The sequence below is a fragment of the Pristis pectinata genome, chromosome 29 (genome assembly GCF_009764475.1).
Source record: "Pristis pectinata isolate sPriPec2 chromosome 29, sPriPec2.1.pri, whole genome shotgun sequence".
Lineage (NCBI taxonomy): Eukaryota > Metazoa > Chordata > Chondrichthyes > Rhinopristiformes > Pristidae > Pristis > Pristis pectinata.
Genome location: NC_067433.1, coordinates 1,702,693 through 1,721,936, shown reverse-complemented (window position 1 = coordinate 1,721,936; position 19,244 = coordinate 1,702,693). Strand labels below are relative to the sequence as shown.

Genomic DNA, 19,244 nt, shown 5'->3' with positions numbered 1-19,244 from the left:
GATAGTCAGCATGGCTTTGTGCGTGGTAGATCGTGTTTAACAAATCTTGTAGAGTTTTTTGAGGAGGTCACTAAGATGGTAGATGAAGGTAAGGCTGTGGATGTTGTCTACATGGACTTTAGTAAGGCCTTTGACAAGGTCCCACATGGGAGATTAGTTCAGAAGGTTCAGTCAATGGGTATCCATGGAAAGGTTGTAAACTGGATTTGAAATTGGCTGAGTGGGAGAAGACAGAGAGTGGTTGTGGATGGTTGTTTCTCAGATTGGAGGCCTGTGACTAGTGGTGTGCCTCAGGGATCTGTGTTGGGGCCATTGTTGTTTGTTGTATATATCAATGATCTAGAAGATAATGTGGTAAATTGGATCAGCAAGTTTGCTGATGACACTAAGATTGGAGGCGTTGTGGACAGCGAGGAAGGCTTTCAAAGCTTGCAGAGGGGTCTGAACCAAATGGAAAAATGGGCCAGAAAATGGCAGATGGAATTTAATGCAGACAAGTGTGAGGTGTTGCATTTTGGAAGGACAAATCAAGGGAGGACACACACAGTAAATGGTAGGGCACTGAGGAGTGCAGAGGAACAAAGGGATCTGGGAGTTCAGATACATAATTCCCTGAAAGTGGCGTCACAGGTAGACAGGGTTGTAAAGAAGGCTTTTGGCATCCTGGCATTTATAAATCAAAGTATTGAGTATAGTAGTTGGAATGTTTTGGTGAGGTTGTATAAGTCATTGGTGAGACCAAACTTAGAATATTGTGTGCAGTTCTCGTCGCCAAACTACAGGAAGGATGTCAGTAAGATTGAAAGAGTGCAGAGGAGATTTACAAGAATGTTGTCGGGTTGAGTTACAGGGAAAGACTGAGCATGTTAGGACTTTATTCCTTGGAGTGGAGAAGAATGAGGGGAGATATGATAGAGGTTTACAAAATGATGAGGGGCGTAGGCAGAGTTAATGCAAGTATGCTCTTTCCACCTAGATTAGGAGAGATAAGTACGAGAGGACATGGCTTTAGGATGAAAGGGGAAAGGTTTAGGGGGAACATTAGAGGGAAGTTCTTCACTCAAAGAGTGGTGGGAGTGTGGAATGGGCTGCCATCTGATGTGGTAAATGCGGGCTCGCTCTTAACTTTTAAGAGTAAATTGGATAGATACATGGACGAGAGAGGTCTGGAGGGGTATGGGCTGGGGGCAGGTAAATGGGACTAGCAGAATAATGTCTCGGCACAGACTAGAAGGGCCGAATGGCCTGTTTTCTGTGCTGTAGTTTTCTATGGTTCTATGGTTCTCAGTACTGCCCCTCCCACAGTGTGACCCTCCCTGAGTACCGCCCCTTTTCTTTAACAAAACGTTTATACACTAAAAGCACTACAAAAAAACACCCAACAGCAAAGACAGCACATCTAATACAGAAAGAAACGAGGCAAAACTAATACCCGCGCAACACTACGCCCCCCACCGCAACACTCAATACTCTATATCAAAATCACATTGGTGTCGTCCACAACACACGCGACCCACTGAGGGGCCCACCGAGCGCGGAACTCGGCCAGAGTGAGTACTGCCCCTCCCACAGCGTGACACCCCCTCAGTACTGCCCCTCCCACAGCGCAGCACTCCCTCAGGACGGCTTGAGACACCTGAGAGCTGGTGTGGGCGGGGGGATTTAAGGTTAGTGTAGGTGATGGGAGGGGTTGGTGTTACTGGGGGTTACGGAGGGTTCTTAGGGGTTCCTGAGGGTTACTGAGGGTGATGAGGTGAGGGGGACTGATGGGGTGATGGGTCCTTGTTGGTCAATGTTCAAGTTCGGGTTAGAAACGCAGTCTCTGGGTGAAGCCAGGTGAACAGAGGGGAAGGTGATCTGGGTGGAACCATTCACCAGCTCGGTACTTCCAGTTCAGCAGGGAAAGTCCGATTCAGTGGAAAGATTGAGTGGGGTGGAGGCGGGAGAGGAAGGGTTCGATCGGTCCCAGGACCGGCAGGGTCCCACCTGTCCAGAGCCCGGGGAGGGGTCACCTTTCCCCGACTCTCACCCCCTGCCGAGGAGCAAATGGGACCAGATCCAACTTCCCAACCCCACGAGGACCACCGCAGTGGATGTGAAGGGAGCTTTATTCTGCGTCAGGCCCCTTTATGAAAAGAACTATTTACGTATTTACAATATTTACATCGTTTTCATCAAAACATTTACAAAAGTCAAATGGAGTTCAAATTAAAGCATCTCGGTCCTTGTCCAGGATGTAACCACCCCCCCCACCCCCCCACCGGTCCCAGAAGGCTGCGGAGATCCAGTGGACACTGTGTACTCCCTCTCCAGGGACATCCAGTGACGGATGTGTCCCTGTGCGGAGATCCAGTGGACACTGTGTACTCCCTCTCCAGGGACATCCAGTGATGGATGTGTCCCTGTGCGGAGATCCAGTGGACACTGTGTGCTCCCTCTCCAGGGACATCCAGTGACGGATGTGTCCCTGTGCGGAGATCCAGTGGACACTGTGTGCTCCTTCTTCAGGGACATCCAGTGATGGACGTGTTCCCGTGGGGAGATCCAGTGGACTGTGTGCTCCCTCTCCAGTGACACCCAGTCAGGGACATGTCACCGGGAAGGGGGTAGGCGGGTGGCTGAGGCAGAACCTGCTGGCCCAGTGCCTGGGCCTGTGACTGGCCACCTCGGCCAGGCAGGGAGCTGCACTGCCTTCCTCGACCTGGACACTCGGACCACAGCAAAGACCCAGTGTGTCCTGTTGCTCCAGAATCCACCAGCGTCTGGACCTTGGTGGGAAAGGCAGGGCGTGCAGCCCAAGTGACCGGCCAGTACCACCAGGTGGTTTCTGACCCTCGGTCCCTGTAGGAAGGCACCCGGTGCAGTCCTGTCCAGCTCCACAGCCGGGTGTGACTTCTACCTCCAGCTCCTGCCAGGCCCAGGGGTAGACCCCCAGATAGAGGAGGGGCTCCACACAAACAGGGACGTGCCCTGGGAGTGACGGGACAGTGCGGAGGGAGCTTTACTCTGTAGCCAGCCCATGCCGTCCCCACCCTGGGAGTGACGGGACAGTGCGGAGGGAGCTTTACTCTGTAGCCAGCCCATGCCGTCCCCACCCTGGGAGTGACGGGACAGTGCGGAGGGAGCTTTACTCTGTAGCCAGCCCATGCCGTCCCCACCCTGGGAGTGATGGGACAGTGCGGGGGGATGCAGTGGTGGGGTTTTTACTTTCCGGGGGCAGTGGGGATTTTGGGTAATCTGATTAGAGTGGAAGAATCTGGAAATTGTGTTTCATTTCTGAATCGGGCCACAGAACTTCTGGCTTTTCTAATTAAGTTTAATCTCAGGGTGGAAATGGTTTTCACATGTCTTTAAAGAGCATTCCCATGCAGTCACAAGGCTGAGGCATGGATGGGAGTGGTGAGGTGGCCGTGTTCTCTGTCGGAGCCTCACAGTGTGCGGCAGTCCTACTGTGGAGGAGTGAAAGGATTACAGTGTTCTGGCGGCAGCAAGACCTGTAATCTCCAACCTCAAGTGTGCAGCCAATACTTCAGTATGTCAGGGCATTCCTGGTGGAGGAAGGCTTCTTACTGTGGGTCGTTTCTCCACTGACACGGGAGGCACTGACAAGCTATGAATGTTACTAGTGGTGGCAGGTGTTCCCAGTCACCGATCCTCTCCCAAGTCTCTGACACTGGAGTGTCAGACCATTCCCACACTGGGAATCACCGTCCCGTTCCCACACAGGGAATCACCCTCCCACTCCTACATCAGGAATCACCGTCCCATTCCCACCGATACAATTCCCTATTATTGTTAGCTTTACAAGAACATTTCATAAGATAAGATAAAATATCTTTATTAGTCACATGTACATCGAAACACACAGTGAAATGCATCTTTTGTCCGCAAGTGTCGCCAAGCTTCCGGCGCCAACACAGCACGCCCACAACTTCCTAACCTGTACGTCTTTGGAATGTGGGAGGAAACCGGAGCACCCGGAGGAAACCCACGCAGACACGGGGAGAACGTACAAACTCCTTACAGACAGCGGCCGGAATTGAAACCAGGTCGCTGGCGCTGTAATAGCGTTATGCTAAGTGCTACACTACAGTGACCTAAGAGGAGGAATAGTTGGACAATGATCAGAAGAGGCAGGTTCCAGGATGGGAAGGGTAATGGATGGGAACAGAGGGGGGAGAGGGTGAACTAGTGGGGTGGCTGAGGTCAGTGTGTGGGGATAGGGGTCTCCTTCTTCATTCGTGGTTCCTGCAATCAGACAGGTCAAACCAAGGGAAGCATCACCTTCCAACGTAACCCTGGCCAAGCCTGCGGTCAACATGGACAGTGTGGGCCGAAGGCCCTGTTTCTGTGCGACATGACTGACTCTAAACGTTTCATGTGGCCTGGAGGGTGCGCTGTCCCTTTAAGGAGCTCTTGCCTTTTTGAAAATGATTAGTAATAAAATGTTGTGTGCAGATGTCTCTCATTAGCTGGGGAGACTGTCCCTGAAGCAGCTGTACGTGCGCCTGTTGTCGATGGCATTTGCCCAACACTCGGGGAGTGTATGACCACAAGGGAATCCCAGGGTGACCCACTACCCCCGTACAGCTGGCGACTGTTTGTCCTGAGGCCACATGGTGGTGCTGGGGGAGTGGTAGCCCCAGCAGAGATCAGCGTCTGCCCACCACCATCTTCCACCAGCCCACAGCCAGGGTGTTCTGATCTTGTGCAGATTAAACCCACCTATTACAATTCAGCACCCAGTCTGTGTGTGATCACAGCCTGAACCCAGCTTCTCGTCACCTTCCTTAAAATTCTCAACACCTTCAGCAGACCCTAAACATGGTTTTATCACTCCTTGTCTGTTCATCGGTGGCTCGGTCCTTTCCTATTTAGTGATGTGACTGTGTCTGTCAGTGCTCAGTGATGGAACATAGACCAGTACAGCACAGGAACAGGCCCTTCGGCCCACAGTGTCTGTGCTGACCACCGTACCAATCTAACTAATCCCATCTCCCAGCACGTAGTCCGTATCCCTCCACTCCCGGCCTGTTCACCTGTCTGTCTAAATCCCTCTTAAATGTTCTATTGTATCTGCTTCCACCACATCCCCTGGCAGCCGTTCCAGGCACTCACTGCGCTGTGTGAAAAAACTTGCCACACAACTCTCCTTTAAACTTTCCCCTCTCATCTCAAACCTCTGCCCTCCAGTATTTGATATTTCCACCCTGGGAAAAAGACTCTGTCTATCTACCCTGTCTCTGCCTCTCATAATTTTATAAACTTCCATCAGGTCTCCACTCAGCCTCTGACTGTCCAGAGAAAACAACCTGTTTGTCCAACCTCTCCTTATGGCTCATGCCCTCTAATCCAGGCAACAATCTGGTGAACTTCTTCTGCACTCTCTCCAAAGCCTCCACACCCTCCTGTAATGGGGTGACCAGAACTGCACACAATACTCCAAATGCTGCCTAACCAAAGTTTTATACAGCTGCGACAAGACTTTTTGACTTGTATACTCAACACCCTGACTGATGAAGGCAAGCATGCCGTACACCCCCTTTGCTGCCCTATTCACATTTTGCCACTTTCAGGGAGCGATGGACTTGCACCCCAAGATCCCTCTGCACATCAGTGCTCCGAAAAGTCCTGCCATTTACTCTATACTTTCCCCTTGCATTCCAAAGTGCATCACCTCACACTTGTAATGTATTCCCTGAGCTCAGTCATGTCGCTCTTGTACAAAACGTTGTTATTGGTTTACTATTGTCATGTGCCAAGATACAGTGAAAAGCTTTGTTTGCATGCCGTCCATACAGATGATTCCGTACATAAGAACATCGAGGGAGTACAAAAGGAATAAAAAAACAGAATGCAGAATAAAGTGTTGCAGAGAAAGTGCAGTGCAGGTAGACAGTAAGGTGCAAGGGCCATGACGAGGTAGATTATGGGGTCAAGAGTTCACCTTTCTCATATAAGAGGTCCATTCAAGTGTCTTCTAACAGTGGATAGAAACTGGTGGTACGTGTTCTCAAGCTTTTGTATCTTCTTCCCAGTGGGAGGGGGGAGAAGAGAATGACCTGGGAGGGGTCTTTGATTATGTTGGCTGCTTTACTGAGGCAGCGAGAAGTGTGAAAAGAATCCATGGAGGGGAGCTGGTTTTCATGATGGACTGGGCTGTGTTCACAACTCTCTGCGATCTCTTGCGGTCTAGGGTAGAGTAGTTGCTGTACCAAGCTGTGATGCATCCGGATAGGATGCTTTCTGTGGTACGTCTGTAAAAATTGGTGAGTGTCAAAGGGGACGTGCCGAATTTCCTTAACCTACTGAGGAAGCAGAGCCGCTGGTGAACTTTCTTGGCCCCGGCATCTATGTGGCTGGAACAGGACAAGTTGTTGGTGATATTTACACCGAGGAGCTTGAGGCTCTCACCCGCCTCCACCTCAGCCCCACTGAGACCGACAGGAGCGCGTTCTGCCCGCTCTCTGAGGTCGATGACCTGCTCTTTTGTTTTGCTGACATTGGAGTTTTGTGTACGGTTCTGGTCGCCACACTACAGAAAGGATGTGGCAGCATGGGAGAAAGTGCGGGAGAGATTCATCAGGATGTTAAAAATAAACTCAGCAGGTCGAGCAGCATCTGTGGAGGCAGAGGGATGGTCGATGTTTTGGGTTGAGATCCCGCATCAGCATTGATTAGTGTAGATGATCAAAAGGGTTATCATGGATGATGAGCCGAAGGGCCTGCCTCTATGCTGTACAGTGCTGTGGCATCAGAAGATATTTATTGGCTTTAGATAGTTTCATAGAGTCAAAAGTCACGGAGACAGGCCCTTTGGCCCACCAAGTCCCTGCCGACCACCAGCCACCCATTTACACTAATCCGACACGAATCCCATTTTATTCCCCCCACATTCCCACCGACTCCCCCGGATCCTCCCACTCACCCACACACAGTGGGCAGTTTACAACGGCCAATTAACCCACTGACCCGCACATCTTTTGGATGAGGGAGGAAACCGGAGCATCCAAGGGAAAACCACGCGATCATAGGGAAACATGCAAACTCCACACAGACAGCGCCGGAGGTTTGGGTCAAAATCAGGGTCTGTGGAGCTCTGAGGCAGCGGCTCTGCGACCTGCACCGCTGTGGTCCTCTGTAAAGCTTATTGGGCTGTTGTGAAATGCATCATAGTGTGGCAGTGCGCGAGTGTGGCAGTGCGATTGTGGCAGTGCGATTGTGGCAGTGCGATTGTGGCAGTGCGCGAGTGTGGCAGGGCGCGAGTATGGCAGTGCGAGTGTGGCGGCTCGTGAGTGTGGCGGCTCGTGAGTGTGGCAGTGCGAGTGTGATGGTGTGCGAGTGTGGTGGTGCGTGAGTGTGGCGGCTCGCGAGTGTGGCGGCTCGTGAGTGTGGCGGCGCGTGAGTGGCAGCGCGCAAGTGTGGTGGTGCGTGAATGTGGTGGTGCGTGAATGTGGCGGTGCGTGAGTGTGGCGGTGCGAGTGTGGCGGTGCGCGAGTGTGGCGGTGCGCGAGTGTGGCGGTGCGCGAGTGTGGCGGTGCGCGAGTGTGACGGTGCGAGTGTGACGGTGCGTGAGTGTGGAAGTGCGCGAATGTGGCGGCGTGAGTGTGGCAGTGCACGAGTGTGGCGGTGTGAGTGTGGCAGTGCGCGAGTGTGGCAGTATGCGAGTGTGGCGGTGTGAGAGTGTGGCGGTGCGCGAGTGTGGCAGTGTGAGTGTGGCGGTGCGTGAGTGTGACGGTGCAAGTGTGACGGTGCGCGAGTGTGGCAGTGCGTGAGTGTGGCGGTGCACGAGTGTGGTGGTGCGAGTGTGGCAGTGCGTGAGTGTGGCAGTATGCGAGTGTGGCGGTGTGAGTGTGGCAGTGTTAGACTGTGAGAGTGTGAGAGCATGAATAGGGTAACTGCAGGAAACAGTTTCCCCTATCAGAGGTAAATAACACTGGAGAACATAGGGTGAGGGTTAGGGGAGGGTGGGGGGGGAAGATGTTTAGGGAGGATATGAGGGATCTTTCTCCAGCCATAGAATGGTGAGTACCTGGCACTCTGCCTGAGACAGAGGTTGAAGCTGCGTCACTGGCAGCATTTAAGAAGTGTCAGGATGAACAGCTGAATCCCTTTGGCATAGAAGGAAAGCAGCAAGTGGTGAGAGATGGGATTAGTACAGGTAGGTGCCCACCGGGTGGTGTGGACCAGGTGGACTGAATGGCCTGTTTCCATGCTGTGTGATTCTGTGACTATGAGGAAGAGGGACTGCTCACAGTGTCCCAGACACAACCAGGCACCGAATGGGAGGGACACAGTGAGAGGAAGCCCAGGGCGTGCACAACCGGCTGTGACAACCTCACCCCCACCGCGCTGCATTTCTGGAACTTTCCTGCACTGTATTGGTCCGCAGTGACATTTCGTAACAGGTACTCATCGTAGAATCTCCCTGCTTCTCCTGTGGCTCTGAGGAGGGGGAGACATTTCCCCTGCACCACCCCTTTGTTCAAGGGAGGTCCCTTCACACCTCCTCCCTGCAGAAGTAGCCTCAAACCTCAGAACCGATGTCCTCAGCGCACGAACCCTGGCACAGCCGGGGTTGTGGAGACAGCAACTTCTGTAAAATAAAAACGAACAGCTGGAAATGTTCAGTAGGCCGGACGGCATCAGTGGAGAAAGAAGCAGAGTTAATGTTTCGGATCAATGAACTTTCACATGCTGGTGTCCCTCTTCCCCCACCCAGAGCAAAGGGAAGGCTCCCCTTGGCCTCGTCTTCCACCCAGCCGAGCCTCCACAGTCCGTGGATCATCCTCCATAATTCCCATCACGTTCAGTACAATTCCACCGCCGGACATATCTCCCCCTCCCCTCCTGCTCACCCGAAGAGACCACTCCCTGGTTTGCTCTTCCCTCTCCGCCAACACCAGCGTTTGGATGGGACTTCATCGACCTGAAACGTTAGCTCTGTTTCTCCCTCCACAGATGCTGCCTGACCTGCTGAGTGTTTCCAGCATTTGCTGGTTCCTTGGATTACGAGAATAGGTTATTTTTGTATTCATGAGGTTAAAAGAACAGAGATGATCTGAGTGTGTGGAACGGGCTGCCGGAAACGGTGGGCGAGGCGGATACGATAGGGTCTTTCAAGAGACTGTTAGATAGGTACATGGAGCTGAGTAAAATAGAGGGCTATGGGTAGGCATAGTAATATCTAGGGTAGGGACATGTTCGGCACAGCTTTGTGGGCTGAAGGGCCTGAATTGTGCTGTAATTGTTCTATGAGAGTGATGTTTAAATTGATACAGGGAATTCTCTGGGAGAAAGGGAAACTTTTCCCTCAGGATGGGGGTGTCCAGGATAGAGTCATAGAGCTATACAGCTTGGAAACAGGCCCTTTGGCCCAACTCGTCCATATTGACCACGGTGCCTAACTGAGCTAGTCCCATTTTCCTGCGTTTGGCCCATATCCCTCTAAACCTTTCCCATCCGTGAACCTGTCCAAATGTCTTTTAAATGTTGTAATTGTACCCAGCTCTACCACTTCCTCTGGCAGCTCGTTCCACACACCCATCACCCTCTGCATGAAAAACTTGCCCTCAGGTCCCCTTTAAATCATTCCCCCCTTCACCTTGAATCTGTGCCCTCTAGTTTTAGACTCCCCTACCCTGGGAAAACAACTGTGACCATCCACCTGAGCTACACCCCTCATTATTTTATAAACCTCTATAAGGTCACCCCTCAGCCTCCTTCACTCCGGGGAAACAACCCCAGTCTCTCTACTCTGTCCATATAATTCAAGGTCAGACACTCCAGAGGAGATGTCAGGAAGCACAATTGGGGCAACAGAGGACATGGTCGTGAGGGACTGAGCGGTCTCCTTGTTCTTGTATCACTGGCTGGATGACCTCTCCCTGTATTCCAGGATTGAAGGGCTGAAAGGCCTCCCACTGTTCCTGTGAGGAACTGATTACTCCTCATCCTGTGGCTCAGAGGAGCTGAATGGGATCCCCCCGTTCCTGTGAAACAGACTGGAGGGGCTGATGGTTCTCGACCTGCTGTCCTGTGTTCTGGGGGTCTGTATGTGGTGCCACTGTGAGACGAGCATCTCCTGTGAATATTCAGCAAACCAGCAGCTGCTTTGCATTAAACTTTTACCCAAAAAAACATTCCTGATTGTTCTGTGTTGATGTGTGGGAGGAGAGCTCACAGCCTCGCTTCCCATCACTGGCGACTTATTGCAAAACAAAGAAGGCTGTTGGCTTCTTAAACTTGCCTTGTGTTTCCGAGCACACTGCAGTGTGTGCAGCCTTGCCTGTCCGAGCAGACTGTGCCACTTTAAGGCTTCAGCCTGTGAATCACCATCAGAGGGAGAGATGTTCTGTGACGCCCTTCGTGAATTCAGATCATCCCAGAGTGCTTCGCCACCACTGAAGGAGGTTTCAAATTTTGCTGATGTCAGTCAAGGACCAATAAGTGTTCTAATTTGTTTTTATAATTAATATTTGTAATGAGAGGAATCTTTCCCAGGTTTTCTATCAGTCTGCTCTTCACATGGTCACTTGCTAACCGTGCTCCCTCAGCACAGGGTCACTGACTGCATCTCCACACACACAGGTGTACAGCACGGAAACAGGCCCTTCAGCCCAACTCGTGCATGCTGACCTTTTTGCCCCATCTACTCTAACCCCATTTGCCTGCTTCAAGTCTGTATCCCCCATGCGTTGTCTATTTAAGTGTCTGTCTAAATGTCTCTTAAGCACAGTGATTCCACCAGCTCCTCTGGCAGCGAGTTCCAGATGTCAACCACTGTGTAAAAAAAAATTCCCCTCAAATCCCCTTTAAATTTCCTTCCTCTCACCTTAAACCTGTGCCCTCTTGTTTTTGCTTGCCCTACCATGAGAAAAGACTCTGACTCTCTGACCTATCTTTGCCTCTTATAATTTTATATACGCTGTCAGGTCACCCCTCAGCCTCCTTTGCTCCAGGAAAATTAAACTCAGCCTATCCAATCTCTTCCCATAACTAAAGCCCTCCAATCCAGGCAACATCCGGGGGAATCTCCTCTGTATTCTCTCTAGTGCAACCACATCCTTCCTCCAGTGTGGAGACCAGAACTGCACACAGTGCTCCAAGAGCGGTCTGATCAGTGTTTTGTAAAGTTGTGATGTAACGTCCCAGCTGTTCTATTTTATGCCTGGACCAGTGAGGACAAGTTTAATAAATGTCCCTTCACCACCCTCTCTACCTGCGTTGTCACTTTCCGGGAACTATGGACTTAAACCCCCAGATCCCTCTGTTCAACACCATTCCTCAGCGCCCCAAGGTTTACCATTCTGCCCTCATTTGACTTCCCAAAATACATCACCCTCATACTTGTTGGGATAAAATTCCACCTGCCAGTGCTCTGTCCAACTTTCCCTCTGATCTGTATCCTGATGTAGTCTCTGACAACCTTCCTCGCTATCCACAACACCACCAACCTTTGTGTGAAGCGCAGATTTACTAATCATACCTTCCACATTCATTAACATATCTCAAACACAAGGGTCCCAGCACCGATCCCTGCGGTACTCCACTGTTCACAGAGTCCCAATCAGAAAAACTGTCCCTCCACCACTACCCTCTGACTCCCATCACTAAGCTAGTTTTGGATCCAGTTAGCCAGCTCACCTGAGATCCTGTGTGTCTCAGCTGTCTGGACCAGCTAACAATTCAGACTAAAGTCTCTATAGACTGCGTCTACCACCCTGTGTTCGTCAATCTTCTTAGTTAGCTCCTCCGAAAACCAATCAAACTGGTGAGACAGGATTTACCCCACAGAAAGCCACACTGACTATCCCTGACTCTGCCTTTCCAAATGTATCCTCCTATCCCTTCGAATTTCCTACAGCAATTTCCCTGCCACTGATGGAAGATGTATACTAATGCCAATCCTTTTAACCCAGCTCCCTACGATGTCCCTCAGTGAGCCCTCTTCCCTCACTGCCCAAAGGTCTCGCTGACTTTCTGGATGCTGCCTTTCCGTTCTGAGCAGTAACAGGATATTGAGTGCCCCTGGAACGGAGTCTGTGGTCCCACATTGGCCTCAGCAGCCACCTCAGAACCCACAGGAGTGGAAGCAAAGTCACCCTCGGTGCTGAGGGACAGCCTCAACTACTGTTAATCCAGTGGAGACACCAGAGACTGCAGACGCTGGAATCTGGAGCAACACACTATCTGCCGGAGGACCTCAGCAGGTCGAGCAGCATCCGTGGGAGGATGTGGCCACTGACTGTATCCCCACTGATGTGAATCCATTCTCTCCCACTATTACTCAGTAACTTCCCCCACCTTCCCTTTCCCCAACACCTTGTGTTACTGACTCCCTCTCCTGAGATTAACCAGGGACACTGTGCCTTGGTGGCCCATTATGTCAATACTCACGGGTGCTTTGTACCATCGGTTCACACTGTTTAATTAAGTGCCGGGCCAGAGCGGGAAGCAGTAATAAAAATGTGGCCGTAAAACTTAATTGGAAATCCTTGAAGCTGTTTTAAACAAAATGGAAAGCTTTCCCTTCAGAGGGTGCCCTGCATCTGCTCAGTTTTAGTTGCACATGACAGCTGGACTGAGCCGGTCAGTCCTCCCGCGCACCCAGCCCTCCAGGGTGCAGAGGTAACCTGGGATGGGAGCAAACACAGCCGACGTTCAGTACGTGTGGAGCTCAGGTACACTGAACAGATTAATGTCAGACCAAGCACTGTGGGAGGGGCAGTACTGTGGGAGTGTCACACTGTGGGACGGGCGGTACTGAGGGAGTGTCACACTGTGGGAGGGGTAGTACTGAGGGAGGGTCACACTGTGGGAGGGGGCGGTACTCAGGGAGGGGCAGTACTGAGGGAGGGTCACACTGTGGCAGGGGTGGCACTGACGTGCGTGGGTGCGTTTAGAGAGGGAGCACGCGGTTTCCGCGGGCACCCTAGCTGAGTTCCGCACTCGGTGGGCCCCTTGGGGGATCGCATGTGTCGTGGATGGTATGAACACGATTCTTATTTGAAGTGTCGCGTTAACGGGTGTAGCGTCGCGTGTGTGTTTCGTTAGTATTAGTTTGCATTCTCTACTGTAGTATGTCGTTGCTTAGCTTCTTCTTTTCTGTATTAAGATGTAGCGTATTGACACTGGTTGTCTTTTGTAGTGCTTTTAGTGAATAAACGTTTATTATTAAAAAAAAGGGGTGGTACTGAGGGAGGGTCACTCTGCTCTCTCAGATGACCATGATCACTTGGCACCCTGTTGAGGTCCCTCCTGGTGTCCTGACCACTGCCTGTTCTTCAGTCAGCAGCTGAGGAAGTGATCTGAGTGCTGTCATCTCCTGCTGGTGAGAGCAGCAATTCCCACATCACAGCAGTGAGGACCTTCAACAAATGCCCCTTGGGCTATGAAGTGGTCATGGACGCCTGGGGATTGCGGGCGGGGCTGTAGAAACGAGCGTTTGATCTTTTGGTTCCCAGGTGCTGGGTGCAGGGAGCTGAGCGAGGGATTGTTGGAACAGAGCACGTGGAAATCTGGTGTAACGGGAGCTGTTCTCACAACTGAGCAAGCAGCAGTCTTGTGGACAGAGGAGGCCACCTGTCGCTGCTGGGAGTATCCCTTCACCGTGGAGAATGAGTGCCTGGTCAAGGGTTAATGGTTGAGCTCCCTCCCACCTTGCTGAGGCCCCTTTGCCCCACATCCTGCTGTGATCCTCAGCTTTCCTGCTCACCTGTCTGTCTGCTAATCCCACCGGCGGTGAGTGGGAGTGTGGCATGGACGTAACCCTGCACTCCACCAGTCCGGATGTGATTTCTCTCCACCGTCCTCCAAGGGGAATCACATCAGGAGGGCTCTCCGACTGCAGTGTGCTGTAGGTAGAATTCACCAGGAACAGGCCCTTCGGCCCACCATGTCTGTGCTGACCATGATGCCCATCTAACCCCATCTGCCTGCATGTGGTCCGTATCCCTCCATTCCCTGCTTCTTCATGTGTCTAACAGCCTCTGAAGCGCCACCATCGTATCTGCTTTCTCCACCGCCCCTGGCGGCCCGTTCCAGGCACCCACCGCTCTCTCTGTTTAAAATAAACATCCTGCGTAAATCTCCTTTAAACTTTCCTCCCCTCACGTAAAGCTTTGCCCTCCACTATTTGACATTTTCACCCTGGGAAAAAGATTCTGACCTGACTACTCTATCTCTGCCTCTTATAATTTTATAAACTTCTATCAGGTCTCCCCTCAGCCTCTGACGCTCCAGAGAAAACAACCTGAGTTTATCCAACCTCTCCTTATAGCTCACACCCTCCAATCCAGGCAGCATCCTGGTGAACCTCTCCAAAGCCCCCACATCCTTCCTGTAATGGGGCGACCAGAACTATACACTTACTCCAGATGTGGCCTGACCAAAGTGTTATGCAGCTGGGTATCCTAGACGTCTCCTGATCAGTTCCCAGGAGCCCTTGGGTACGGCAGTGGATTAAAGATTCTCGGCAGTGCCCGTCAGCGTCTTTGGACATCTTGGTGGTGTCTACAGCCGATACGGGGCATTTCAAAGTGTTTCACTGTTTCAAGTACGGAAGGCAGAAGCCTGTCTGTGCATAGCAAGATCCCACAAACTGCAGTGTGGGATTGACTGGGTAATGTGGTGGACATTGGGAGAAAATTAATGGCCGTGGGCTCAGAAAGGGAGGTGAAAGTCTCTGGGGAACTGGTGTTGGGGTTTGTGGAGTCAGCCTGTGCTCCAGCCTGGCAGTGCTGAGTATGTCCTGGATTGTGGGTGTCCATAGAGGAGGCAGCCCGTCCTTCTGAACCAGTGACACGATGAAGCCCCAGCAGAGCTGTGTCTGAACGTGCACACACAGTCGAATGGTCAGGGTCAGGTAGACACAACCAAACCAGATCACAATTACACTGCAGTGTAGTCGGGGAGTTGACTGGGTGAGAGGTCAAGAGGTCCTGGACTCTCATTACAAGCAGAGGTCAGCGGGGGTTAAGTACGTAAGCGATAGACTGAAAGAAAAGCAAACTGTTAATCTGCAAGGGGGCAAGGTCAAACTAGTGGCGGAGGGGTTGTCAGGGTGACCGCTCTTCATGATTGGACAGGAGGTTCCAGCAGTGAAAGATCAGTGTTCAAGCCACAGCTCATGCAGGAACACAGGCCAGACGCCCCTTCAGTTCACCGGGCACTCCCTTCTTTTGCCCAAACACTTCCCTGGATACTTGGAGGCTGGTTCACCAATTGGGAACAAGATGATTCCTGGTAGACGTGTACACAGAGCCCCTGTATACACTGAACTCCTGTATACACAGAGCCCCTGTATACACTGAACTCCTGTATACACAGAGCCCCTGTATGCACAGAGCCCCTGTATGCACAGAGCCCCTGTATACACAGAGCCCCTGTATACACAGAGTCCCTGTATACACAGAGCCCCTGTATACACTGAACTCCTGTATACATAGAGCCCCTGTATACACTGAACTCCTGTATACACAGAGCCCCTGTCTATATTTGGGGATTGCCAGGTAACCTTGCTGCTGGTAGAGAGGGCATGGGGAGTGTGAAAGGTGAATGGCGAGTCCATGCACGGGAACTCAGTGGGTGCTGGTTCCCTGTTGCAGGGGGAGCTGTTCCACAGGAGCTCAGTGGCTGCTGGTTTCCCGTCGCGAGCGGAGCTGTTCCAACGCTTTCCTTGTGGCATTGGTGGTTGTCAGCAAGCTCTGCAACAGGGCACATTCTCTGTGAAGGAGTCAGATCTGTGGCCATTTGGTGTTCACCAGCTACAAACCAAAAGATGTTTAAGTCTCTGCAGATTGGACAGAGGGTGTGAAGGTCCAGACAGGGACAGGGGGTGCAGGAATCGGCATGGTCTTCCCTGGAGCAGAGGAAGTCGGGGGAGACCTACTGAGAGTGTTCCAAGTTATGAAGGGATTGATGGAGTGAATCAGGAGAACAGGAAGTTCAGAGTTCGCAGGAACACGGGTGGGGATTTGTCGATCGTTGGCCCACAGAATCTGCCATGGTTTATTTTGACTTCCTGTGTGCATTTTCTTTTGTTTCTGCAGGGACCTGAGGAATAATCTGATCAGCACCATCCAGGCCGGAGCCTTCGCTGGCCTCACCACCCTGAAGCGGCTGTAAGTAGTTGGGATTTATCGCAGCCTGCCTGTCAGAGCCTGAACCGTCCTCATCCAGCATCCCACCCCCATCCCCTCCCCATCCAGCATCCCCTCCCCATCCCCACCCCCACCCCTCCCCATCCCCAGCCCCTCCCCTCCACTGTTCCACTCCCATCCCCAGCTCCTCCCCATCCACCATTTCCCATCTCCAAGCACCCTTGACCAACCCCTCCCCATCCACCAATCCCTCCCCCATCGACCAACTCCCATCCCCAACCCCAATCCCTGATCCCCAACGTCCCATCCACCAATGCTCTCCAGGTGCCAGCACTCCCCCATCTACTGACCCCTGCTCCATTTGGGGACCCTCCATCTTCCACCATCCCTCCTCTGTCCCTGGACTCCTTTCCATGCACACACCCTTCCCTTGTTCCGTTTTCCAGCCAACACCAGCACACTCTGAGCCTCTTTCACATTGTGTGGGCCCAGTACCGGCAAAGAGCCATGGGAGAGGAGCTGACTGACATCTGTGGACCCTCACCCCCCCCACCCTAGTTCCTTCCTGTCCTCCCCCAGCTCAGACCAGCCCTATCAGCTAGCGGAGATGCCCGGGCTGATTTAATGGTAAACAGGCCATTTCTAATGGAGATGCTTCTCTTTGATCTGAGGGAGACAGAGTGACCCTGGATAACAACTGATAAGATAAGGGGAACTGTGTTGTTTCAAAGATTCATCAGAGGTGTGCAGTTGGAAGGGTGGGACCAGTGCCGAGGATGTGTACGGTGTGTCCGCTGGTCTAAACAAGAGACTACGCCCACGGAACACCGGCTCCTTCTGTTGGATATTGATCAGGTACTGGCCCTTCCGTATCTGAATGTTTAAAACCCGTTGGCTCTCCCAGAGATGGTTACCCTAGCAACTGGACATTGGTGGGTATTTAAATTCCAGAATAGGGTGTTGCCCCAATACCCTATCCCTCCCACTTTATGAACAGTTTTGGAAGGATGGGAGTATCACATAATTCATTTGATGTCCGGGTAGGAACTCTGCGATCCACTGTGACTCTGTTGCCTGTTTGAGCCATCACACTCCTGTTCTCCCGTAGATGGGTGTTGTCGGGAGATGAGCAGGGTGCAGGAACAAGAAAGCTGCACCATCACTTCCTGCTCCATCCTGGGCCCCACACAGTGGGCGTCAGAACCTTGGGGAAGATGCAGAGGAGGGTCAGTCACATGGAGAGATTGCAGAAGACAGGTCTGTTCATTTTGAGCTGAGAAGTAATTGATGTGAGGGTTGGTGAACCGCTTCCAGTAGTTGAAGGTGTACAGTGTACACCGTCAGGTGTATGGTCAGTGGGACGGAGGGAGCTGGAAGAATCATTCTGTGCATCAGCTTCTGGCCTGGTCAACCTTCCGGAACTGAGCTGCCCCAGTACTGGAGCAGCCTTCTGCCGGAGGGATAAGTGCTCACACGTAGGTCCAGCTTTGCTGAGAGTCACGTTGTCTGTTTGTAGACTTTGGGATCCACACCTTTCAGTTCTAATGAAGTGTCCTGGCACTGAAACATTAACTGTTTCTCTCTCCACAGACGCTGCCCGACCTGCTGAGCGTTTCCAGCATTTTCTGTTTTTATTTCAGATTTCCAGCATCTACACAGAAGATAGAACACAGAACAGTACAGCACAGGAACTGACCCCTCAGCCCACGAAGTTGTGCCAAACTAATTAAGCTAATGACACCTAATCCCTTCTGCCTGTACGTGGTCCGTATCCCTCCATTCCCTGCACGTTCATGTGCCTATTTAAGATCCTCTTAAACGCCTCTATTGTACCTGCCTCCACCACCACCCCAGGCAGCGAGTTCCAGCCACCCACCGCTCTCTGTGTAAAGAGACTTGTCCTGCATCTCCTTTGAACTTTCCCCCTCTCACCTTAAATGCATGCCCAGCATCTGCAGGGTTTTGATTGACTCCTTAAATCTCTCTGGTTGTAGTTTTGCCTTTGCCTATGGTTCCTCTCCTGTCCTGACTCGTAACTGATCTACCTGACTCCTTGCCATGTGAAGTTTTGCCTGACACGTCCTGCATCCGATCTACCGAGTTGGACTCATTCCTGCAGCTGGTTGTGTATCACCTGTGACCTTCGATACCGTGACACTGTTCCCGGCTCTTTGATTTTATCCTAGAGAGGGGAGAGTGATGGATCGTTCACGGACTTCCAGGAACAATATTGTTTACAAGCCTCCTGCCCAGAGCACAGTTGCTAATTTCTCTGTGTTTCATGACTTGCCCCTACTGGGGGAGCACCAGCATCTTCAGGCACCCCTCCAAATTACACACCAGTCTTGCCCAGAAATGTATCATCGGCACTGTGTCCAAATCCCAGAGCTCCCAGTGAGAGGGGGAGTGTTCAAAGGAGATGTGCGGGGCAAGATTTTTTTACATAGAGAGTGGTGGGTACCTGGAACTCGCTGCCAGGGGTGGTGGAGGAGGCAGACACGATAGAGGTGTTTAAGAGGCTCTTCGGTAGGCACATGGATGTGCAGAGAATGGAGGCATATGGACCATGGGCAACCAGAAGGGTTTAGTGTAATTAGGTGTCATTAGCTTAATTAGTTTGGCCCAACATTGTGGGTGGAAGGGCCTGTTCCTGTGCTGTACACATGTTCTATGTTCTCACTCTCTCCTCAGCAGCACCCTGGGAGCACCTTCACCAGACCAAGGAGTCTCACCACTCCCTTCCCAGGGGCAACAAGGGAAGGGCAGTAACTGCTGGTCTGGCTACTGATACCCAGATGCCGAGTTCCCTTTTACACAGTGGTGGCAGTTTTAACCGCGTGGAATGGAATGGGTGCTGGTGAAATGCCAGCTGGTGGCTCCGTGGGAGGAGTGTGCAGCAGGCTGGAGACTCACTGCTGCTCACTTCACCCTGTTGCTTCATTTCTTAAACAAGCTTTTCAACTGGCTTATCGCTGGCTCTGACAATCCACAAATATTCTCCTTCTCAGTCTAATTTGTTGCTCTGTTAAATCTGCTGAATACCAGCAACTTCCTGGGTGTGAGCTGGTTAAACCTTGCCTTACGGTGACAATAACTTTATTCAGCATCACTGCGGGTGAGGTCAGGCTAATGGTCGGTGTC

General features: G+C 51.9%; 1 protein-coding gene across 3 annotated transcripts in view; it reads left to right on the top strand.

The window, feature by feature from the left end:
• The window catches only part of LOC127584270 (adhesion G protein-coupled receptor A2-like), a 112,818-nt gene that overhangs the window by 46,944 nt on the left and 46,630 nt on the right, over positions 1-19,244 (top strand). For 2 of the 3 annotated variants that reach the window (XM_052040920.1, XM_052040919.1), the window contains exon 3: positions 16,053-16,124. In XM_052040920.1, the coding sequence (XP_051896880.1) occupies positions 16,053-16,124 (72 nt within the window). Of the gene's footprint in view, positions 1-16,052; positions 16,125-19,148; positions 19,219-19,244 lie in introns of those variants that run through there. The other variant, XM_052040921.1, reaches the window with a different exon arrangement.